The sequence below is a fragment of the Pseudophryne corroboree genome, chromosome 6 (genome assembly GCF_028390025.1).
Source record: "Pseudophryne corroboree isolate aPseCor3 chromosome 6, aPseCor3.hap2, whole genome shotgun sequence".
Taxonomy (NCBI): domain Eukaryota; kingdom Metazoa; phylum Chordata; class Amphibia; order Anura; family Myobatrachidae; genus Pseudophryne; species Pseudophryne corroboree.
This window is the reverse complement of record NC_086449.1, coordinates 502,011,774-502,036,908: the sequence shown is the minus strand read 5'-3', so window position 1 is coordinate 502,036,908 and position 25,135 is coordinate 502,011,774. Positions and strand designations below refer to the sequence as shown.

At 42.3% G+C, this 25,135-nt stretch overlaps 1 protein-coding gene across 6 annotated transcripts in view; it reads right to left on the bottom strand.

The window, feature by feature from the left end:
- Window positions 1-25,135, bottom strand: part of USP15 (ubiquitin specific peptidase 15) — a 258,720-nt gene that overhangs the window by 15,203 nt on the left and 218,382 nt on the right. For all 6 annotated transcript variants that reach the window (XM_063927377.1, XM_063927378.1, XM_063927379.1 and 3 more), the window contains 5 exons: window positions 24,190-24,465; window positions 17,377-17,447; window positions 1,962-2,077; window positions 1,185-1,334; window positions 401-504 (listed from right to left, as the gene is read on the bottom strand). In XM_063927377.1, coding sequence (XP_063783447.1) covers window positions 401-504; window positions 1,185-1,334; window positions 1,962-2,077; window positions 17,377-17,447; window positions 24,190-24,465 — 717 coding nt within the window. The remainder of the gene's footprint in view (window positions 1-400; window positions 505-1,184; window positions 1,335-1,961; window positions 2,078-17,376; window positions 17,448-24,189; window positions 24,466-25,135) is intronic.

The following is a 25,135-nucleotide window of genomic DNA, read 5'->3' as shown; positions in this document are numbered from 1 at the left end:
TAAAAACTCTAAAATAAACTTTTAGTAAGAAAGCTCTGTAGAGCTCCCCTAGCTGTGACCAGCTCCTTCGGGCACATTTTCTAAACTGAGTCTGGTAGGAGGGGCATAGAGGGAGGAGCCAGCCCACACTGTTAAACTCTTAAAGTGCCAATGGCTCCTTGTGGACCAGTCTATAACCCATGGTACTAATATGGACCACAGCATCCTCTATGATGTAAGAGAAAAAAGAATTACCATGTAGTGCCTCACAGAAAAGTCTGCAAGAGCACTGGAGTTGAAATAAAATTTTTGGGGTATGGTTCATTTCTCAGGTGGAAATTTTTCAATAAAATTATTGATACTAGTTAGTTTGTAAAATCTGTAAACAAAAGAAACGACGAAACAAAACGAACGGACTTACAATGTCCGCCTCCCATTCCTCCATAGTGGTTTGACACAGCAATTAAATTGTAGCAACAAGGTCCTGCATTGGGATTTATGAGGAACTTTGACATGTCCAAATCACTGTTGAGGAAAAAGATGCAAGTCAAAATCCATGAAAAACAAAACACGATTTAATCAACACCACATAATATTACATTTAGAACTTGAATAAAATGTTAATCATCAGTAATATAGGACAAAACAAATCAAAACATTTGAGTCAAGAGAAGAATGACTCCAAAATAATTGTCTTGTCAGGTTCCTGTACTTGTACTTCTATATCTACAATGCACAAACTGTTTTACAATTTGACTTTTAAACTGTGATTACAGAGAGGTGGACAAAACAGTTGTGTGCTAGTCATATCTGGTCTCAGGTTATTCTGTTGCTGCGAAGAGAACTATGGGTTCTACATATATAAGGAAATGTGATGGACGAAGTGTCAGAAAAAGTGTCAATCTCACTCTTCCCTCTGTGTTTGCCTTTGGGCGAAGAGAACAGTCAGAGGGGAGAGAGGGCATGGTAATGAGAATAGCTGCTACCATGCAACCTGTTCTGCTGCTCTCACTTCCTCTGAGATAGTAGTCGACAACTTTGTTCTGTTTTTGTGTAGAGCTGCATTATTGTAATACTCTATTATATTATAGCACAGCTCCCTTTATTTTCATCTCAAGACTCATATTAACAAACATACGGTTTGTGCTTATACATCCTCCCGACAAGCAATTACTGTGAGAACACAATCATTTAAATTAACTTACCTTACAGGAAAATCAACTAGTGTATCCAACTTATCCCTCATATATCTACTATATGAGAAGCGTTTCAAGTGCACCACTAAAACAGGAGGCAAAGACCAAAGATCTAATTTTTTGGTTGCTTGCTGATGTTCTTTGCAATTCGGACAGTACCTAAGAAAAAAATATAGGTTTTATTTGATCCGTGCAACCTACACAGGCATGCAAAGTTTTTCAACTTACATTAATAGCATAATTTATTATCATGATTAACACATCAGTTATTTGTGCTGAAGATACTTCAGTATACGAGTTAAACAAGTTAATGGCATCAATGCCTCCAAGTGCTAGCCATAATTAGAAGCAAAAGTCAGAGGCTGTACAGAAGGGTACAATAGTTAGATCTTCAGTATAGTTTTGTATAGTGATACACTGATTACTGCATATCTACCAACTGTCCAGATTCCAGGGAGATCAGCTGGGAGATCCTGTGATCACCGCTGCTCTGCAAAGCAGCCGGTGATCACTAAATTAGATGCTGTGCTTTTCTTTAAACTAATGGGACAGTGAATGATTATGAAGAGAAAGATGTAAAAACTATATGCAGTCGAGTAGTAAAAGCAATACAATTAAATAGGTACCGTAGTCACAGCTGGATGTGTGCCCAATTTGGCAACATGTGTGATGGGCAAATCTATGCAGCATGCGCAGAAAAATGTCACTGGTCTTGAAAATGGTCTAAATGGATTGCTGCATATATAGCCTTACATGACGGGTCTCCTTTGAAGTGGTTGAACTTACCATGGATCTTCAGCACCTAGCTTTTCCTTTGTTGTAAAAAGTTCAATGCAATCTTTTAATTTCATGAAGGTCTTTTTTTGGGGAGTGAAATCAACACTTTCATGTTTTTCAAAATCCTGAAATAAGTGAAGAACTTGTATGTAGTCAAAATGGATGCAATAATGCTCTAATCAATATATGTTCGATTTCTAGTTAAATTGAAATAAGACATAAATAAAAACATGGGCATGGTGGCACAATAACACTGCTTTCGCATAGTCCAACCAGGCTGCAATCTTTGTGGAGACTGTTCGTTCTGCATGTGTTTGTGTCTGTTTCTTCCCATAGTCTAAAAACATGCTGTTATGTTAAATGGATTGTGCTTAAACTGTTCAGTCTGTGCTCATGTGGTAGAGAAAGTAGACCGTAAGCTGAATGGGTCAGGGACTGATGTCAATGGCTACATAATTCCCTGTAAAGTGCTGAGTAATATGTATCTACTGTATAAATAAAAATAGGATTTTAATTACCTACCAGTAAAACCATTTATCGTAGTCCGTAGGGGATACTGGAATGGTCTTAGTACCATGGGGTATAGATGGGTCCACTGGAGCCTTGGCACTTAAAAAATCTTCAGAGTGTGCTGGCTCCTCCCCTCTATGCCTCCACCTACAGACTAAGTCTAGGAAAATTGTGCCCGAGGAGACGGACATACTGAGAGAGGATGAAACTATAGACAAGAAAAGTGGTGAGATAACGAACCAGCATAAGCACAACGAGAAACAGCATTATGCAACCATAACCGTAAAACAGGGAAAACAACAGCTAAACCAACAACAGCCACACAAGAACAACTGCTTGAGGAAGAAACGAAGCAATGGGCGTGCGCCCAGAATCCCCTACGGACTACGAGAAAAGGATTTACCTTTTAAAGGAAAACCCTATTTTCTCTAATGTCCTAGGGGATACTGGGAAGGTCTTAGTGCCATGGGGAAGACCCAAAGCTCCCAGACCGAGTGGGAGAATGCGAAGACCTCTGCACAACCAAGTGACCAAACTGAAGCCAACATATCAAACTTGTAAAACTTCACAAATGTATTTGTTCCAGAACAGGTTGCAGCTCTGCAGAGCTAAATTAATACAAAAAAAGAGACGTTCCGCACAGGTTAGATGTTACAGACAGAACCTCATCAGAGGTTTATAGTCTGATACCGACAGTACAAAAAGTTATTAATTCCAAATTATGTGTTAATATAAGGTCGGTGGTGCTCCCAGAGTCAGTAAAGATTACATGAAAAATGAAAGAAAAAAAGGAAAGACTGTGCTGGGGCACTCTTATTTAGTAAAATTATATAACGATAACATTTAACTTTTAATAGGTTCCTATTAAAATACATGTGACAACCAATATACTACTTATTGATGAACAATATGCAAAATATCTTGCCTTGGTGAAAAATGATTATTATTACTCTTATCTTTTATATAGTGGGGAAAAAGCCCATCAGTTTATACAAATAATTTTGACAGGCTTACTAATACCAAAGTGGTATCGTATGAAAAGGTCTTATATACTGTTAATTACTCCTTAAAGATGATAAAATATAATTTTGTTGCCTTGTGTGGTTTTTAATGACCATCTGTTTTAAGATTTCAACAGAGGTGTCCCCATAGGCTTTTTATTCAGCAGAGTATGTAATAACTGCTTGTTCTGCTTAGAAGGGGAGAAACTGGTAACAAAATTACTATTGTCACCATATTTGCACTTTGCAATTTTAAGAAATCAACAGATGAAGCACTAAAAGTCTATTTTATTACCAAGTATCAGAAACAGAAATGTTTCTAAATGTGTATATAGAAAACGTATAAGAGGAGAGGAACTATTCCTTCTGCTGTTCAGCAAGTGTGTTTACTGCACCTGGTATTCCTTGGTAGTCTCCCGAATAAGTACTAACCAGGCCTACCAGAGATTTGCTTCCAAGAACAAACAAGATTGGGCGTATCCTGTGGAGTGTGGCAGTAATCTGCTGAATGAGAGAGTACTTGTTCCTTGAAATAGGAAAGTGTACTTCTGCTGTCCAGGGGAGCTCGTGCACCTATCTGTCTCTATAAAAGAGACAAATCCTGGATGAGAGAGCACACATGCACAGATGTGCAAGAATAGTAAAAATTGTAAAAATTAAGATTAATAGAAATTGGGTTAACACCCTGCTGAGAAGAAAATCACTAGTTGGTGGTGAAAGGAGAAAATATGTAGACAGATAAATTGAATTTCTGTACATAGGAGAAGGTTTTCTACTAGTTAGCACTGTTATGCGCCCTACACCCTGGGCGATAACACTGCAAGATATGAATGATCTTGTTCATTAATGAACGCGATACCGTTCATATCTTTCAGTGTGGAGGCAGAAGCGATGAACGATGCGCGGCCCTGCGCTCATTCATCGCTGGTGCCCCGTCGCCTGTGCATGCAGGCCAATATGGACGATCTCGTCCATATTTGCCTGCATTGCCATGGAGCCGGATGACGGGGGGAGTGAAGAAACTTCACTCCCCCGCCACTGACCCCCCCCCCCCCCCCCCGCCGCCCGTCTGCCGTATCGGCAGTCGGGCAGCTCAGCGGCGTATCGCCGTGTCTGTAGGGCCCAGTACTGTTTACATAGTTTGCAGATTTGTAAACAAAGATCTTTGCAAAAAGCTCCAAAAGAACAGATCTCTCACTATAAGGTAAAACACAAGGTTCTTCATGCGTTTTCATTGTAATATCACCATATCAAAAATGGTATGAGATTCTAACTAATGTGTCAGTCAGGATTAATGCAAATATAACCAGAATGTTGATTATCCACAATGTCTCATACCGTGCAGACAATTAGCAGTTCGCACAAAATCAGGCACATGGGTTATCATGCATTTATCAGTACAAGGCAGCAAGCACAAGAGATAGTATAAAGATCTTATTCATGGTAAACCAGTAACTATTAGTGACACCACATGCTGTACAAAAGATTCCACAGAAGGAGCAGATCCCCTTAAAGGAGGCACATGAACCTCCACCTGAAGAGTATCTGCGCAAACAATACATAAACGGAGCACAATGGTTAGTATTCTGAAGGAGATTTCCACCACACAGGTAACATATGATAGCTTGTTTAACAGTATATAAAAAAAAATAATAAGCTTAGATAAATATTTCACAGCCCAAATGGGTGCTTACGTGACCAAGATACCACAGTAAATGTGTATGGGCTGCGCGCTGCCCAATACCCTCACCAGACGGACCGTTTCACCTATTACAGGCGTGCTCACTGGTGTGTTCCGGACCAGGTTGCAGCTCTGCAGAGCTGCAAGGCAGAAACACCCTGGGCAGCCGCCCAAGACGAACCCATCGACCTAGTAGAGTGGGCCTGAATAGATTTCGGCATCGGCAAGGCCGCCGAAGAATAAGCCAGCTGGATCACAAGCCTAATCCAGCGTGCAAATCGACTGCTTAGAAGCAGGAAAGACAATTTTTTTTTACATCATATAAAACCAAAAGTGAGTCAGACTTCCGGTGACTAGCCATCTTTTTGACATAGATCCTCAGAGCTCGAACCACATCGAAGGACTTCGGAGCAACAGCCTTATCAGTGATGACTGGAACCACTATCGACTGGTTGATATGGAAAGCCGATACCACCTTAGGCAAGAATCTTTGCTGAGTCCTGAGCTCCGCTCGATCGTCACGAAAAACCAGGTAAGGGCTCTTAAAGGATAAGGCCTTCAACTCCGAAACATGCCTCACCGAAGCCAGGGCCAGTAACATGACAGTCTTCCACGTTTGATACTTCAGATCCACCTTGTGCAGTGGTTCAAACCAGTCCGATTGGAGATATGTCAGAACCAAGTTGAGATCCCATGGTGCCGTGGGAGGGACAAATGGTGGTTGGATATGAAGAACACCCTTCAAGAAGGTCTGAACTTCCAGAATATTGGCCAAATGTTTCTGGAAGAAAATGGACAAAGCCAAAATCTGTACCTTAAGCAAACCTAGACGCAGGCCCATGTCCACACCTGCTTGCAGGAAGAGCAATAACCGTCCCAGATTAAAATCGATAGTTGAACATCTTCACACCAAGAAACATATTTATTCCATATGCAATGGTAATGTTTTGACGTGACCGCCTTCCTGGCTTGAATCATCGTAGAAACAACCTTGCCAGGGATCCCTTTCCTGGCTAAAATCTCTCTTTCAACTTCCATGCCTTTAAATGTAGCCGAGGTAAGTCGGGATAGACGAACGGCCCTTGTTGAAGAATATCCCGTAGTGGTAGAGGCCAGGACTCTTCTACCAACATTTCCAGGAGGACTGCATGCCAGGCCCTGCGTGGTCAATCTGGAGCAATCTGAATTGCCTGAGCCCTTTTCCACCTTATCCTTTTGAGAACTCTGGAAATAAGAGGAATAGAGGAATAGGTGGGTGGAGGGGGGTGGGGGGGGAGACAGGTACACTGACCAATAAATCCAGCGTTCACTGCTACAGCCTGTGGATCCTGCGTCCTGGAACAGTAGCGCAGAAGCTTCTTGTTGAGTCGGGAAGCCATCAGATTGATGTGTGGGCAGCCCCACCGATGAGTAAACTGTTTAAATGCTTGGGGATGGAGACCCCATTCCCCCGGATGCAGATCATGCCTGCTGAGGAAATCCGCTTCCCAGTTGTCTACTCCCGCAATGAAGTTGGCCGATATAGTCCTGGCATTTCGCTCCGCCCAAAGGAGTATCTTTGATACCCCTCTCATCGCAGCTCTGCTTTTTGTTCCTCCTTGTCGGTTTACGTATGCCACTGCCGTGGCGTTGTCCGACTGTACTTGAATGACCTGATTCCGCAGAAGATACGAGCCCTGTAGAAGGGCATTGTAAATTGCTCTGAGTTCCAGAATATTGATCGGAAGCGTGGCTTCCTGAGTTGACCACCTTCCTTGGAACTGAGCCCCTTGGGTTACTGCTCCGCAACTTCTGAGGCTCGCTTTCGTGGTTAACAGAATCCAATCCTGAATTCTGAAGGACCAACCCTCCACCAGGTGGGAGGTCTGCAACCACCACAGCAAGGAAATCCTGGCATTCGGCGACAGACATATAATCCGATGCATATGCAGATGAGATCCCTACCATTTGTTCAGTAGATCCAGCTGGAAGGGTCGCACATGGAATCATCCATATATAATAACCTTGTAAGAGGCCATAATTTCTTGTTTCATTCTCAGGATAGACCTAACCATTGCTTGGATTGCCTTTGCCTTGTCCGCAGGGAGAAGGACTTTCTGAGACACCGTGTCCAGTATCATTTCCAGGAACTGAAGTCTCTGCGTCGGTTCTAGGTGGGATTTCTGCAGATTTAAAATCCAACCATGATCTGTGAGTAGTCGTGTTGTGAGGTTGATGCTGTTTTTCAAACGTTGTATGGACATGGCCTTTATTAGGAGTTCGTCCAGGTAGGGAACGACGTTCACATTTGTTTTCGGAGCAGCAGCAGCATCTCTGCCATAACCTTCGTGAAAACCCTCTGTGCTGTTGAAAGGCCGAAGGGTAGAGCCTGGAACTGGTAGTGACTGTCCCTACAGAGCAAAACGTAGATAAACCTGATGAGGCAGCCATATAGGGATGTGTAGGTGCGTGTCCTTGATATTAGGAATTCCCCTTCCTCCATCTTAAATTTGAACACCCGTAAGTATGGGTTCAATGATTTGAGGTTTAGTATAGGCCTCACTGAACCGTCCATTTTCGGTACCACAAACAGACTGCAATAGTATCCCCTGTTCTGGAATTGAGGTGGAATTGGTACAATGACCTGTGTCAGCAACAATATTTGAATAGCATCTTGTAAGGTTACCTTTGATTCTTGTGAAACTGGAAAGCCTGACCTGAAGAATCTGTGAGGTGTGAGCTTTTGAAATTCCAAACAGTAGCCCTGGAGAACTAGGTCTTTTACCCAGGGATCCTGGCAAGGATATGGCCAAATGTGGCTGAAATATTTTAGGCGAGCTCCCACCTGTAAGTCCCCCATGATCCGGGGCCAACTGTCATGCTGAGGGCTTAGAGGGGGCTGAGCCTGAGCTCTGCTCCTGTGAACCAGCAGCTGCTGGTTTGCGAGGTTTACTTCTGGTGCCCCTAGCTGTATTGGAAGAATCTCTGGGCTTACCCTTGAACCTGGCATTCTGAAAGGACTGCAGAGAGGAGCCTGGGTAAGCGCGTCTAGCTGGCGGAGCTGCAGACGGGAGATTAGTGGATTTCCCAGCTGTTGCTTGTGAAAGCCGCTTGTTCAGTTCCTCATCGAGTAAGGCCTCTCGCGTGAAAGGAAGACTCTCAACCCCTTTCTTGGAGTCAGCATTCGCTGACCACTGTCGCAGCCATAACGCCCTGCGTGCCGACTCAGTCATAGCTGCTGAACGTGCATTCATTAGGCCTAATTCCTTGATTGCTTCGCTCATAAAGTTTGCAGATTCTTGAATATGTTGCAGTAGTGTGATAATTTCCGTTTGAGGCAGAGTGTCTAACCCGTCCAGTATATTACCAGACCATTTGACAATGGCCCTCGTAATCCATCCACAAGCAATTGTGGGTCTCTGAGCCACTCAATCTGCTGTATAGATGGATTTGAGAGTAGTCTCAATTTTCCTATCAGCAGGTTCTTTTAAGGAGATAGCTCCAGGTACAGGCAGTACCGTCTTCCGTGACAGCCTGGACACTGAAGTATCCACTGCTGGTGGAGTTTCCCAATCCTTCCTATCCTCCAGGGAAAAAGGAAAGGACAAAAGCAGCCTTTTAAAGGTACTTGAAACTTTGTGTCAGGGTTAACCCACTGCTCTTTAAAGAATGTGTTTTAACTCCTTTGAGACCGGAAAGGTAACAGTAGATTTTGGTTTTACAATAAAAAACAACTACCTCCACTGTTTCTGTCTCCTTATCAGGGATATTAAGGACCTCCCTAATAGAACATATAAGGGCTTCCACACCCTGAGACAGAGTACCATGCCCCATATCCACCTCCAATTCCCCCTCTTCCAAATCTGGAATTTCATGCTCAGAGTCAGATTGAAGCACCTGGGGCAAAACATGTTTCTGTGAAACAAGTACAGGGGCCTTAAAGGCTGGCCTGAAGACTGAATCCTTACTCATAAAATCAGCCATAGACTTTTTCAACTCCTGCCTCTCTTGTCTGGCAGTAGCCAGTACAGAAGAGATGTCTATTATCCCTTTAATGGATGTCAGCCACCCCGGATCTGGGGTGCTGCTTCCCTGTGAGGGAACACTACATTGTGTGCACACCGCTGACCCCTCAGAGGATTAAGAACATTTTTTGTTGCAGTATTGACACACAACCTTTCTTCCTGTCATACTTAACAGTAATCTCACACACAGAGGACGTTAGGATCCAAACACAAGTTTACCCACCCACGCAGCAGGAATAGACACAGAAAAGGAGAAACCAGTACACTAAGACCCCATCAGCTTAAACAGAGTTTAGCTGGGCTAATGTATAAGGAATCTCTCACAAGGCGCACACACTATATATATACATATATATATATATATATATATATGTTCTAGTAGTAAATCAGTCGCGCCTTCAGTGTTAAAAACAAGTAATTCAATCACAATATCCTCAGATAACATTCAAATGTGCGTACCGGACGTAAGAGGGTCAAGCATCTTATACACAGTGTCTTTAAACGCAGGATCACTCGTATTCCTTCTCCTCTTAGACTCGTCTCGGCATTGGTGTAGAGTTTATACAGGGACGTGTAAAAAACATATATATATATATATATATATATATATACACACGTTTCAGTAACTTTGCTCTTGAAAGTGATTAGGTGCTGATATGTGCAATATTCGCAATTAAGTGGCTCTGTGCAGTATAAAGTGCTAGAGTGCTAAAATATAAGAGCATTAAATAGATTCATGCCTATTGTGCTTACCCACTATAGGTAATGTGCTTATTTACCACTTTCTGTAGGTGCAACACCAATATTTAGTGAGCAAGATTTAGACAAGTTAAAACACAGCACTCACATTGATACTGCACTCAGTTAGGTATTTCCCTCGTTCAATCAGCAATATTGGGATGCCTTAAAGATCAAAACAAAGCTCCCATATGGGAAAGAGAGAATCTCTGATAGTGTAGTATTGTTTAAAAGAAGATTTTTAATAATAAAAAATGCATAGATGACAAGAAAAACAAATAGATGGACTCGTACAATTTTTAAATAAACATTATGCTTATCTGTTGTTTCTCATATAGAGAGCGGGGAGCCGGTAAGTGTCCGGTAGGTGCCCAACGCGTATCGTCCATTTTTGCCGTTGTGGGACTTCCTCAGGGGTCAGTAGTGGTCCACCCTGCACTCGCATACCTTATAAACTAGTGTATGGATCATGTGTCCATCACGGAGGGGGACTCGCGGTCGTTCGTGGCGTGGATGCGCCATGCCGCGCATGCGCGAGATCTCCGAGATCGCGCGAGAGGACAGCTGTGGTACACTGAACTACACAGCCGGGTACATGACTGCGCATGCGCGTCTTTTATTCTCGATCGCGCAGACAGCAGCCTATGTTACACATAGAAAATCCACTTCATATTTAAATAGATATAGTTAGTAAGGTGCTTTTGAGTGCATGGGAGGCCATTCATAGGGATAGCACGTCCAGGGTGATACATTACAAGTTGTTACTGAACGTTAATAATTTTTCTTATGGTTGATGGCTGTGCTATTAAATTGTCTATAGTCCATCAACACAGCATATAGAATTAAAACATAAAGGGTGTACATATTGAGTAATGCATACATAAATATGGAATATATATATATAGTGTATACACCTATATAGAGACACATATGTAAAGTGCAACATTTTATACATATAAATTACATTTAAAAGATAAATAAATAAATAAGCACCAAAGTTGTTAATAAGAAGGGTGTGCTCTCTTGCTCCAATATTTAATCCACATATGACAGCTACATAATGTGGTATCAGAACATAGAGCACATTGAGGAATAAGGAGGGATAAGATAAAAATAACATAAAAATAAAAATATCCCACACACAATTGATATAAATATTATATGCAATATAAAAAAATATAAAATATATAATACAAGTACGCGTGGGATAAAAAGAGGTATACTAAAGGAAAGGAGTCAGTTCATAGTGTTCATTAAGACCTTCAGGGATTAATGTCCCAAGTGTTTGTATCCAAAACATTTCTCTTTGCGCTAGTTTCTTATCTCGATCACCGCCCCTGGGTCCTAACACCACATGCTCGATGGCCTTAAAGGTCATTTGATCCGGGTTCGAATTATGGACTTTATTAAAATGTTTCGGCACTGAATGGTTATCCATCTTATTTTTGATTGCTCTCATGTTCTTGTATCCTGAGGCGGAGAGTTCTCTTTGTCTTGCCTATGTATTTTAATCCGCAAGTACATTCTAAGCAGTATACAACATAGTTTGTTGAACAGTTGATAAGGTCTTTAATAGTAAATGTTTCAAACTGTTCGAGGTGGTGAATTTCTTGCCATCTTTGTGCGCAAATTTACAAATGCAGCAATGACTGCACTTGTAAAATCCTTTTGATTTGATCCAGGAGTTGGTGGGTTCCGAAGATATAGGTCTTAATAAACTGGGTGCTAGAAGGTCTTTCAAATTCTTCGCTTTCCTATAGATGGTTCTGGGTCGTTCCGGCAAGATGGGGTTCAGGATTCTGTCCATCTTAAGAATGTGCCAGTGTTTTTTTAGGGCTCCCTCTATTCTTTTCTCTCCGGCATTGAAGGTGGTAATAAAGTTTAATTGGTGTTCCCCTTCTTCTCTGACTCTTGATCTCAGGAGGTCTTCTCTTTTCGTATGGTTCGTTTTCTCCCTTGCCGTGTCGATTATTCTTTGAGGGTATCCCCTTTCTTTGAACCTTTCGAAGTAGGTGTCCAGTTGTGTTTGGAAATCCTCATCTTTTGTGCAATTCCTCTTTAATCTGCAGAATTGTGAATAGGGAATGTTCGTTTTCCACTTTTTCAAGTGTCCACTATTAAAATGGAGATAGCTGTTTTTGTCCACTGCCTTTATGTAGTTCTTGGTCACTATATTCTTGCCTTCCGTTGTAAGAACTAGGTCCAGATATTCAATTTCCGTCTTGTGTATTTTATATGTAAAAGTTAAATTAAAATCATTCTCAGAGATAAAATTGAAAAAGTCCAGGAAAGAGTCCTCACCTCCTCTCCAAATCAGCAGGATATCATCTATATACCTCTGGTATGCGATGATGTTGGGTTGGTACAACTCACTTGTATATACCCGATATCTCTCCCAGCACCCCATATGTAAATTGGCGAAGCTGGGCGCAAAAATTGTACCCATTGCGGTCCCACAGACCTGCAGATAAAACTCATTAAGAAATTTAAAATAATTGTAAGGATAAATTTAATTAAAAGGCAGATAAAATCCTTATGTCCTTCTTCTAAACTTGGGTCATGTTGTAGAAATTTCCTGCACGATTCAATTCCTTTACCATGTTCTATAGATGTATATAACGACTGAACATCTATGGTCACCCATAGGAAATCGTCCTCCCATTCTATATTCTTCAGATCATTCAATATTGCTGTTGTATCCTTGACATAGGATTCCAATTCTACGACATATTTATGGAGAAAGACTTCGACTTACTCTGAAATATTTGCCGTAACAGAGTCAATGCCAGCAACAATGGGGCGGCCGGGTGGTTTAGTGAGGCTTTTATGTATTTTCGGGAGAAAATAAAAGATAGGGATGATTGGATTATTAGTAATCATGTACTGATATTCATCCTTATTAATATGACCTGCTCTTAGGCCTTCTATTAAAATACTCCTGAGGTCTGATACGAAGAGTTCTGTGGGATCCTTATCCAGTCTCCTACAGGAATTCCCATCACTTAATAGTCTATATGCCTCCTCCTCATAGTCCTTCCTATTCTTTACCACCAGACCGCCCCCTTTATCAGCAGGTTTTAAAATAATCGTGGGGTCGTTTTTCAATTTCTTTAGTGCATTTTTTTCAAAGTTGGTGAGGTTCTCTTTTGTTTTAATCTGGTCTGTGTCTTCACAAAGGTCTTTCTTAACCAGTTCATAAAACATGTCTATCTGACTACTTTTTGACTCCAATGGATAGTACTTAGAGTTTGTTCTTAAGCCTGATTTGTTGACCATTTCTTGCAAGTCCTGTATAACTATCCCTCCGCCTTTATCAGCCGGACGGATAGTGATATCAGTTCTTGTAGAGAGTGACTTCAATGCAGAACGTTCAGCTGCAGAAAGGTTGTTAATCTTACCTCAGACATCAATAGTCGTAGACTCGATTTATTTAATCATTCCACAATTCGTGCCTTTTCACGCACCATGACGAAAGAAATCGAGTCCACAACTATTGATGTCGGCGGTAAGGTTAACAACCTTTCTGCAGCTGAACGTTCTGCATTGAAGTCACTCTCTACAAGAACTGATATCACTATCTGTCCGGCTGATAAAGGCGGAGGGATAGTTGAACAGGACTTACAAGACTATCTTGCTGAGGCTACTGCACAGCTATCAGATACAGCTGTTTATCAGAAATTAAACAGAGATCCTACTGATTTATATAAACATGAACTGAATGACTGTTTGAGGTATGCAGTTGATGAGGGAATCATTGATGCCTCAACTATGGAGGCATTAAGGATCCCTGAACCAACAATCCCTGTGATATATACCCTGCCAAATTGCACAAAAACCGGACGAAATCTCCGGGACGTCCAATTGTTTTTGCTTGTAATTCCATATTTTACCAGGTAGCAAGATACTTAGACCATTACCTGCTACCAGTGATTCAGAATGAGCAGACATATTTGAAGGACACGTCCACTTTTTTGTGAAAACTGCGTAATCTTGACCCTATTACTTCAGAGACATGGTTGTGTACAGCTGACGTTATAAGTTTATACACTAACATTCCACACAGCCGTGGTATTACAGCTGTTGAGAGCTTGATTAGTAACAATACACTGTACAATGGTCCAGATAAATCTCTGTTTGTGAAATTACTACAATTCGTTCTCACACGTAACTACTTCCTATTCAACAAGGAATATTACTTACACACTCTTGGCTGTGCCATGGGGTCTCCGGTCGCACCGGCCTATGCCAATGCCTTTATGTTCAAAGTTGAACATGATCTGTTCTTTGGTAAACCTGAATATGCAAGCAAAATCATTTTCTACACCAGGTACATAGATGACGTGTTCCTCCTTTGGCGAGGCACGAGGTGTGAGTTTTTGAGCATGATGGCTGACATTAATACCCAAGATAACCATATCAAATTCACTTTTGATATTCAGGAGAAAGATATACATTTTCTTGATGTACTTGTGAGTCGAGATGGTGAGGTGCTAAGTACCTCTCTTTACACTAAGCCTACTGACTGTAACAATTTATTATTAGCTTCAAGCCATCATCCTGCTCCACTTAAAAAGGGTCTACCGTACTCTCAGTTCTTGAGAGTACATCGCACCTGTAGTAATTTTGATGATGAATGTAAGCAGCTTGATATTATGACCACTAAGTTCCTAGAAAGGGGATATTCCAACAATGCACTGACCAGTGCTAGGCTTAAGGCGCTCGCTGCGCCGAAGGTTAAAAAACCAGACATTTCTAGTCAGAGCCACATGACAAATACTATGATTTATGTGAATCAGTATACAACTGCCAGTACTAGATTAATGTCAAAGGCGAAGGGTATTTGGCCTATTGTTCAAACTGACCCTGACCTACCATCTTTATCCAAGAAACGGATAATGCCTTGTTATAAACGAGGACGAAGTATTCGTGACAAGATTGTGCACAGTAACATTTCTGATTTGGACTCCCAGGCACCCCAACATTTTCTTACCAAAAAAACGGGTAATTATAAATGTTTAGGGTGTACCACTTGCACATACTTAGAAACAGGAGACACTATAGTACATCCGCATTCTGGCAAACGAATCAAACTGCAACATTGTTTCACATGAACCTCACGCTATGTGGTGTATTGTATCATTTGCCCCTGTGGATTATACTATATAGGGAAGACCACATGCACATTTTAAGTACGCATGGCCCAACACAGGAGCGCTATTAAATCCGCGCTTGAAGGCAAACCAGCCGAACAACCTGTTTCTAAACATTTTAAGTTACGAGGACACACTGTCTTCGTTAAAATACAAAATGATAGACATGGTCCCGGAAAGCAGGAGATGTGGTGACAGAACTAGGCTCCTGCTACAAAGGGAAGCACAGTGGATTGACAGACTCAACACTGTAACACCTAAGGGGTTAAATGAAACACTTTCTTACAGCAGTTTTCTGTGATGTTTTTCTTCATTACTACATGTTGTTTTCAATCATTGATCTAATTGATTCCCCCAGGTTAACCATTTAAGTCAATTGTGATGTGGTGATGTATAATCGCCCTGATTGCTATACTCATATATAATCTTTGATATAACTTGTTGCATTTTATCCTGTGGATGATCATTGTATTTACAAAGTATCGTTTGAATATTAAACGTCATTCATTCATTTCCATGTCTGTAGTGTGGTGAAGGGTTAACACTCTCTTGTTACGTAATTAGTCCATGCTGCATGACATCAGCGGAAGTCTAACTCTGGGGCTTCCTGGACTGCACTGCACCTGGTGATTTCATTTGTTATATACTGTAGGTAAGACTTTTTTCTGTTGTATGTATATACCTGACGAAGGTTTGTGATTAAAACCGAAATGTTGCACATCAAAATCGGGAGACTGGACCCGTTTATTTGAATTAAGTTCTGGACTGCCGCTTCATTGTGCTTATATCTTCAACCTGCAAAGTTGATTTAGAGGGCACCTGGCACGCTGACTGTGATTTTTACTTCATGAGTGCCGAATACAAACACTAATATATATATATATATATATATATATATATATATATATATACACATTTTTTTTCCCCTCCCTTCTATACATCCCTGGTACCGTGCACTAGTTCTGTGGAGTGTCCCATGATGCAGGCAGGCTGTTGCCAACCAAACCTGCCTGAGAATAACAAAACAAAAAAAATTAAGAAAACTCCTCCTGAAGCACCAGAGAATGCACCCGGCTCCTTGGGCACATTTTTCTAAACTGAGTCTGTAGGTGGAGGCATAGAGGGGAAGAGCCAGCACACTCTGAAGATTTTTTTTAAAGTGCCAAGGCTCCAGTGGACCCATCTATACCCTAAGACCATCCCAGTATCCCCTAGGACGTTAGAGAAATATAAAAATAGTATTAAACACGCTATAGAAACATCTTAACCTGTATAATTTATTTTATATTCATTCTACTATATATTCATTTGTACATGTTTGACTTCTCATAACTGTCAAATCTGGAGCATTGTACAGGTTGAGTATCCCATATCCAAATATTCCGAAATACGGAATATTCTTAAATACAGACTTTTTTGCATGAGAGTGAGATAGTGAAACCTTTGTTTTTTGATGGCTCAATGTACACAAACTTTGTTTAATACACACAGTTATTAAAAATATTGTATTAAATGACCTTCAGGCTATGTGTATAAGGTGTATATGAAACATAAATGAATTGTGTGAATGTAGATACACTTTGTTCAATGCACAAAGTTACAAAAAATATTGGCTAAAATTACCTTTCCGGCTGTGTGTATAAGGTGTATATGTAACAAATGCATTCTGTGCTTAGATTTAGGTCCCATCACCATGATATCTCATTATGGTATGCAATTATTCCAAAATACGGAAAAATCCCACATCCAAAATACCTCTGGTCCCAAGCATTTTGGATAAGGGATACTCAACCTGTATAAATTATTGAAAGTTCTTGCTCGTTAACACATTATATCTAGTCTACCAATGATTATTAAAAAAAATGTCTCAAATGACATTTTTAATTCACCAGAAGTAGTATTGCATTTTTAAATCCTCTGAATCAAAAACGTTCCTCCATTAGTAAGAAAGCTTCATTCTGTGTTATATAGAAAAGGCCCAAAAAAAAGAAAAATTATGCTATCCTATCTTTATAGGGTTTGTATCCTGACTTGCCTGAAAGATACAAATGCTACTTATGGCAGGGACTGACTGATACAACTGAAGAATGGGAAATAATTGGTGGAAACAATGCTCCCCCCATTACACTAATTAACAATCCTGTCCCTTTAAAATCACTTGATTTAGTTAATAGCAATGAACTAATTTATGCTCAATTCCTTTGACTCAAATTCTTGAAAGAAAAAGCAGTCCAAATTGTTCCTAGGTCAGAAGAAAAAATAAAACCTAACAAAAAAAAATCTAAATTCAGTATACACAGTTATCATACAGTATAAGTCTACAATCTTACAATTTCTTACCTCTGCTGCATTTTCATCAAAATATTTTTTCTTCATTTTGGGATCCCAATCCAAGGCAAGGTAGGAGCTTTCTGAGCCATAAAAGAATACATTATAGTTTTACATTAACAATTAATTTTTTATTTTTTTTTATTTACAGCAGACAACAAATGCAAAGTAGACAAAGGTGTACAAGGATGTACAGGTAAGTCTCCTGTATCCAAAAATCAGATATGCAAAATATTCAGAAATCCCAAATTCTTTTTGAGGGTCGACTAAAACAGTGAAACCTTTGCTTTCTGATGGTTCAGTGCACACATTTTAAAAAAAATATTGTATAAAATTACCTTCAGGCTGTGTGTATATGTTGTTTAGGAAACATAAATGCATTTTGTCTTAGACTTGAGTTCCATCCCTTAAGATACAGATGGAGCCTTTCTTATTCATGCCTGCCTAGTCGCAGGCGTGCACTCCCGGCATGACTAGGCAATCCGTCCGCGCGCATGCCCGTCCAGATGGAGTCGCTCACAGTGACTAGGTGCGCCCAGGCGGGCGCGCCTAGTCACAACTAGCGTGGCTCCATATGTACCTCATTACGGTATGCATATAATAAAAAATCCGGAAAAATCCGAAATACTAAATAATTCTGATCACAAGCATTTAGGATATAGGAGACTGAACCTGTATCACAAAAACTCGCGACGTGTCCGAGTGGTGAAGTATGCCGCTTCCCTTGCTTAGAGTCCCGGGTTCAATTCCCAAATTGCGAATGCGTGTTCACATGTGCAGGCACAGTGGCCTAGTGGAAAAGTTCCCTGCACAGTTATGGTGAGGCCATTGGTTTAAATCCCAGGACAAGTGTTTTTTAGCTCTGTTCGGACCTCAGTCATTAGTGGCTGAGGGCACTGCGGGAAATGAGCTCTAACCCCCTTTTTCGTTTATATTATGGTCACGTTTTATTATGCTAATTATACTTTTGCTGTTTTCTTCACTTCCATTACCATTGTAATCTGAGCACTCCCCCTCCTTCTCTTTGTTTGTACGCTGTTTAGGGCCTCAGCCATTAGTGGCTGAGTGCATTGCTGAAAATTTGCTCCAAACCCCTTTTTCATTCATATTTTGTTTATACAGTATGTTTATTATGCTGTTTATACTTTTGTTGCTTTTTCGTCACTTCCAATACCAATCCCTTTCTTAGTATCTCGGGGTGAATGCACATAGTGCCTTTTTGCCCTGATATCTTTATACTTCTCTATCTTTACCGTGCATTTTACTCTACATGGTGGGGGTGCCTTTGCCTCTTAGATTGAGTGCAGGTTACGAGTGCACATTGCTGCAAATGGTTATCACCTCTTCGTTATTTATACCTTTATAACCTTATACCCTTGCATTCTACACATTTTATTTATAATGCTATGTTTTGACTTAGAGTATATGGTATAAATAACAACGGCTGGGCCTAGTCCACATGCCAGCATAAAATAACAGGCCACTGCCATAGCGGCAGCTTTATCTGCTTTCAGTGTGTTAGCAACAGTTTTTGTCAGCTTTAGCTCCCGCTGCTGCAGCAATTTCACCCGTTACTCCAGACGGCGGTGGCTCCCCAGGTGCGGACCAACTAAACCATTTTGTTACTAGCTTTGGCTCCGGCCCTGGTGCAGCAAATCAACAAGGCCCTTGCTGCAGCACCAAGCAATGCAACGCAGCTTCATTCAGGAACAAAGGTCAGTCCCACTGCAGCAAGCACGAAGGACGCGGGGGGATCCCCCACTAGCTGTAGCCCATTTATTGCAGCAGCAAGCTGCCCTCCAGTTAGGCCCAGGGAGGCGTGGCATGTTTCAGAATTTCAGGAGTCAATAAGAGCTGGGACCAGCGACATGGCAGCAAGCAGAATAGGACACAAGGTGAACCCCCACCCCAGAAGCAGCAGACCATTTTATTGCTGCCACAAGCGCTGCACCCTGCTCCTCACGCTATATATGTTGCCTGTAGGGATAACATTACTGGGTGTGTATATTAGGGCATGGGTACAACAGGGGTGTAGTATGTTATGCCGGTGCCGGAATCCCGACTGCTGGCAGCTGAGCGAGCTCAAATGAGCTCCTGGCGGGCTCGCTGCCCTCGCCACACTGTGGGCACGGTGGCGGGCTATGCGCACCACGCTATTTACTCTCCCGCCAGGGGGGTCGTGGACCCCCAAGAGGGAGAGTAGTTGTTTGTATGCCGTGTGTCAGGATTCCGGCGCCGGTATACTGAGCGCCGGGAACCCAACAGCCGGCATACTGAATACCACCCGTACAACAGTATATAATGTGCCTTCCTAGAAGAGGGAATCTCCTGATATGTTCTGCACTGCTGAAGTACGCTGCTCCTCACACCATATACCTCACAGTCTGTGGTTTTCTACTGCCTCCATTCCCCTCCTCACATCATGTCACGACCTTTGTCATATGCAGCCCTGCCCTCACTGATAATCACGCAGCACAAATGGTGTAGTGGTAAGCATTACTGCCTCACATCACTGAGGTCAATGGTTTGATTCCCACCATGGCGCCAACGGTGTGGAGTTTGTATGTTCTCCTTGTGCTTGCGTAGGTTTCCCCCGGGTACTCCGTTTAGCCCTTTAAGCCCGGTGGGGATGCGGCATGCAGTACATACCCCTGGTTTTATCTACATCGGCGCTGACTTACATCCAGTCAGACATACCCCGCATCAGTTTAGCTGCCTTAACATACCCCCATCACTGTTTTGTTTTGGTCTGTTTTTGGATCAGCAATCAGTGGTTTAGAGGGTCATGCTACTGCTTTAAGACAGCAAACAATATAGACGGTGGCTACATCTCCAGCGGACTGCGCAAATGCTTCTTTAATACACTAGGACATACAGGTCGAGGAGGATGTGTTTCCGTCTTTTTCAGGTTCCAGCCATGGGAAGACGGGTAGCGGAACGTGGACGCTGATGGAGGGCGCATTTACACCCAAAACAAAGCACCCAAAACAGCAAGTGGGTCTCTTTCGGGGACAAGCCCCTGGCCCTTTTGCTCTGTCGTATTTTGGGTCACATGCTGACAGTGCGAATAAGGAGCGAAAATGAGCGACCAGGTACGCTAAACGCGTGCTCTAGTCAGGGTCACCGCGCATGTAGGCATAGGAGGAAGCAGAAGAACGGCACCGATTTAGCAGGGGTGCAATGCGAGAATGCTTCAGTATGTTGTGTTGTAGGGAGGTTTGACGGACAAAAATCCATAAAGACGATTACGCATAACCGTGGGTCTCCAACACAAAGAATAAATAAATCCTTCAAAGCCAGGGCGAAGAGGGACATTTGAGTATGAGCATTCAAGTCATAGGATAAGTAGCCGACGGCCCTTTGGCAATTTTTGTAGCTTGTTCTCTCCAAACGCACCCATATTAACACATAATGTTTATCAGGTACCTTCATCTCGTACTTGGCATACAGTTTCCTTCTCACAACACGCATAAGCCATGCCCGCAGGTTCCAAGTAAGGCCTGCAGGTTTCAACCTACTGTTTGTATGAGGACAATGCCCCGGAACCTGAGTGTCGCGTGCAAGTTGTCCAGGTGGTGAGACATAAAGTGGCAGCAGGAGTCAAGCTGGGTGCACGATAGCGAACCCCCCCCCCCTTTTTTTTTTGCAGACAGACAGTTTCTCAGATAGGTTGTCACCAGGGGGAGCAGAGCCAAAACATAAACCCCAGGTATATGTCGGCTCATTTAGCACCTACTTTATCAAGCGGGATCGCCAGTAAAGACCCATACCATCAGAAGATGCTTCGATGGTATATCAGTCATTTCAAGAGGCATAAGGGGGGTCTGTGTTCTTGGCCCTGGTGCCCTCATAGCTAAAGTGGATGTTGAATCAGATTTCCGTTTGACAGAGGCATTTAGAGTCATATTATTCCGTCTATATGATGGCATTACAGGGGGCAGTTCTACAAGGGTATACTGATGCAAATAGGTGCAGCTTCCCTTTTTTCCCTGTGCAACCGCTGGTTGATCACTCCGGAATACAGACTGCAGGTTTACAAATCTGAAATTTCATCTTCCTGCCTGTCAATTTTGGGTAGCGAAATGAACACCCACAGGGGACCTTGTCACCTGGCCAAGTATAAATTTTACAAACAGAAGCAGCTGTTGCGGATTGCACAAGGAATCACAGGATTACCCCCATCCCCGGCATGCCCAACCGCTTTTGGGCCCATTGAGCTTTGCCTGCAAGTTATCCCTAGGGGCAGGGAATGCTTTCAGCTTGCGGGCGCTGGGCCGGGCCACCAGTCAGAGAAAGGGTGTTTACAAATGGTATGCTCCTTCTTGTTCCGTTTCCCTAGTATAGTCTCTTTATAAGCTGGGGGGAGAGGTTGCGCTATCGCAAGATACTTAGGAGATGCGATAACCTGGGGGTAGCGCATGCCATCAATTAGCAGCGCGCTACTTCCCTACTCGCCTTGCGGGCCTGCGATTGTTACATTACCTTTATAGCACGTCACGGGCCGGGGGTTTTAGAACGATAGCTGTATCTCTGTCACGCTTCCAGTGGGCCAGTTTTTCTTTCCAGTCACCTCACTCCGGCCAAGTGGGCATGTGTAGCCCCCCCTCCTTAGGTTGGGCAGGTAATCGTGCCAGCATACAGGGTTAGCAGAGCATTTGTTTAAGGCCAACAACATTACATTACTCCCACCAGGCATGGCAGGGAGTGGGAAGCATATTATCAGGGTTGCAAACAAACAGTTAAGAGTTGGCATCACACTATGCTTTCTTCTATTTCGAGTCAGTATGTAGCGGACAGATCCAGCGCCTACGTCGCAGGTATGTCCTTATATACCAAGCTATAAGGCCTCCCCGACCACACCAAAAGCTTTATAATTACTTAAGGGGGCAAGGACCCCTTCCCTTGCTGCGGCCCGTGTAGGGTCAACTACTCTCAGAGGGGGCTCCATTTGCGAAGTACCATTGCAGGTGGTCAATAGGCGGTGCGTGGAAAGCATCTGCCTTTCACCTAAGGATTCTGGTACACATGCATTCAGGTGTGGCACGGCCTTTTTTGCAAACTACGGCAGTTTGCTCCACTACGGAAATCAAGGCCTGGGGTTGGTATAAATCAACCAACCATTTACAAGTGCCATATTAGACATTTGCTTTAATTTGCAACTGTCATGTTTATTCGTTGTTGGCTTTGGACATGTTTACGTTTGTCTTGTCTGTCCTCCTTGTCCTTCTTACTCGGGTCTAGCAACTCGCCATTGTTGGCAATGGGGGTCTTGAGTGACTTGAATATTTTTACCTGAACTGACGTACCGATTCGGCTAATTTGGCACTCCAATTTGATCAATCTGGACCTATAATGTCCCTCAGCAGGTTTTTCAGCATTTCACTTCAAGCAGAGTTCACTTGTGTTGACCGATACCCATCCACCCCCCACCCCACTTCATGCCTTCCCTTCTGTGTCTCATGTTATACAGGCCTCTTTAGCAAGATGGCAAGCAGATAGTTACATTTTCTTTTGGCAGATCCTCATCATGCCCATGTTCAAACACATTATTAATGTTATGTTAATACCTTTCCTTCCCTTTCCTTAGTACCACGTGGGGATCCCCGGGTACGTTCGCATTATAGGTCAACCCCGTGTATTCTGGGTGGCAAATGTTATTGACTCAGTGACAGCACCGTTGGTTGCAAAAACCGACATGGTACGGTGTTTAGACTCCAAAGGTATGCAATGGCTTTCCTTCATACCGCTATGGGTACTGCTATTTTCAGCATTTGCGGAGTTCTGCATATTCGGTGAATAGATTTGGATGGTAGCAATTTCCGCGCTATAGCAAAGTTTGTGTTAGCAAATACAGGGGGCGTAGTTCCCCACTTGAGAGGTACAGTATGTGCAATTGCAGAAATATATACCGGGCAGACGGGGTGCATTTGTCAAAGGAAGGTTTATTGTTTGTGTGTTGAGGATCTGTGTTGGGACTGTAGATTTATTTGTGTTAGCTCGTATGGTGGTGGTGCTGCGGTTGCTGTTGTACAGAACCTTGCTGTGGTGGGAAAGAACGGCAGTTTCACCATTCCGTGTGCAATTGGTGATTTCAGGTGCGCTCTCCTTGTGACTAAGTTAGCTGCACCACTCTGATGGGGGGCAGTATCCCCACCTGACAGGTGGGTAGTCAAGTCAACACCGTCTGATTTATGGTACTGGTGATGGTACCGGTGTTATATGGGCACACTGGGCGATCTACGCGTGCAATGCTTGTTTTGTTGTTGTGGTTTGAGCATTGCAGACTGGCGATTTCTGTCCGTCCTTTCTTACCATACATTTTTAATACAGCTCTAATACGAATAATAATTATGCCTTATATAAATTTGCTAACAGTTTCTCTGCCAAATCTATTTCTCCGTGTCTTCTTTTACGAAAGTTTGGTTTTAAGTGATTGTATGCACCAATGGCACACATCAGCCAATAGAAAGTTTAACTAAACCACTAAGTAGTCCAACAATAATGTTATAAATACACTACATGAGGACTGTAGTCTAACAATCAAACAGGGGTCAATAAAGGTACCCCATGGGACTTTACGGAAGTACCATTTGGAGAAGATAAAAATGTGTTACTATTGGACATATAAATATGTTTTATGGAAAGACTGCACTACCTTCAGGATGCACATTTCAATAATCTAAAATCCCCCCCTCCCCCCAAAAAAAAATGTCTCTGTTACATCTAAAAGCATTAAAAGCTTGTAATTATTTAGTAAAAAAGTCAAGATGAACTTCCTTCTATTTTTATTTTATATAAAGCATACCACAAAAACAATAGCCTTACCGTCTAGCCTGAGTTGTCTATCGTCAAATCTAATGTATCGGGTATCATCTTTGATATAACTGATGTCGGCATTACCCAAATTGGTAAACTGGAATGTAAAAAAGCGCTTTTTCTGCCCTGTGAGTGATTGTCCTTTGCAGGTTTCTTCAGTGCACAATCCATTTTCTGAGTCATTATCTCCTCCAACAGAGTCTTCAGATTGGCTGTTCTCGTTCTCTGAAGGAAGCTCTTGATCCTGGCTAGATTCATCATCTGGTTCATCAGTTTCCATTTCACCTTAGAAAACAGTCAGTTTCAGCAAAATGTCTCTAATAATGTCACTTTAGAAGAATCAATATGATAATTTTATAAGGAAAAGCTCATGTTTGCTGAGAGGATAAATAAGCAAAGTAGCCTGAGTTCTGCTACTATAACTCCAACGTAATGCAAGATCATTTATTGGATACAAGCTTTAATTATATCTCAAGTACAGTGCCTAAATCTTCAGTTTCCAGGACAGTAATGGCATTCATTTCTGTAAGATCGGGCCGCAGATGAGATATCACCAGACACCGAATTTGAACTTTTCATATATACTTAACTTCCTGAGGTTTAAAATGCTAAAGTACAATTAAAGCTGGGTATACACCTATACAATCAATGGCCTGATGACCAAATATCTGGCGAACAGGCAGACGATTGTATAAGGGTGTATGCAGGACTGTTAGCCAATAAACGGCTTCTTATGTGCTGTTTAACATTTGTCACCCCAACCTCCCGATCCTATAAAAGCCCGTACACAGTGAGCTATTTCTAGCACAGTGTGTATGGGGCTCGCAGGGGGCTCAAAGGTGGTGAAGCTCGTGACACAGCACTCTGCTGATCTGGAGCATTTACCCAATCAGCCGAGTGATCGCAAAAGTGAGTACCCAGCTTAAGTGCTAGATAAAAAGGTAAGAAAGTAACT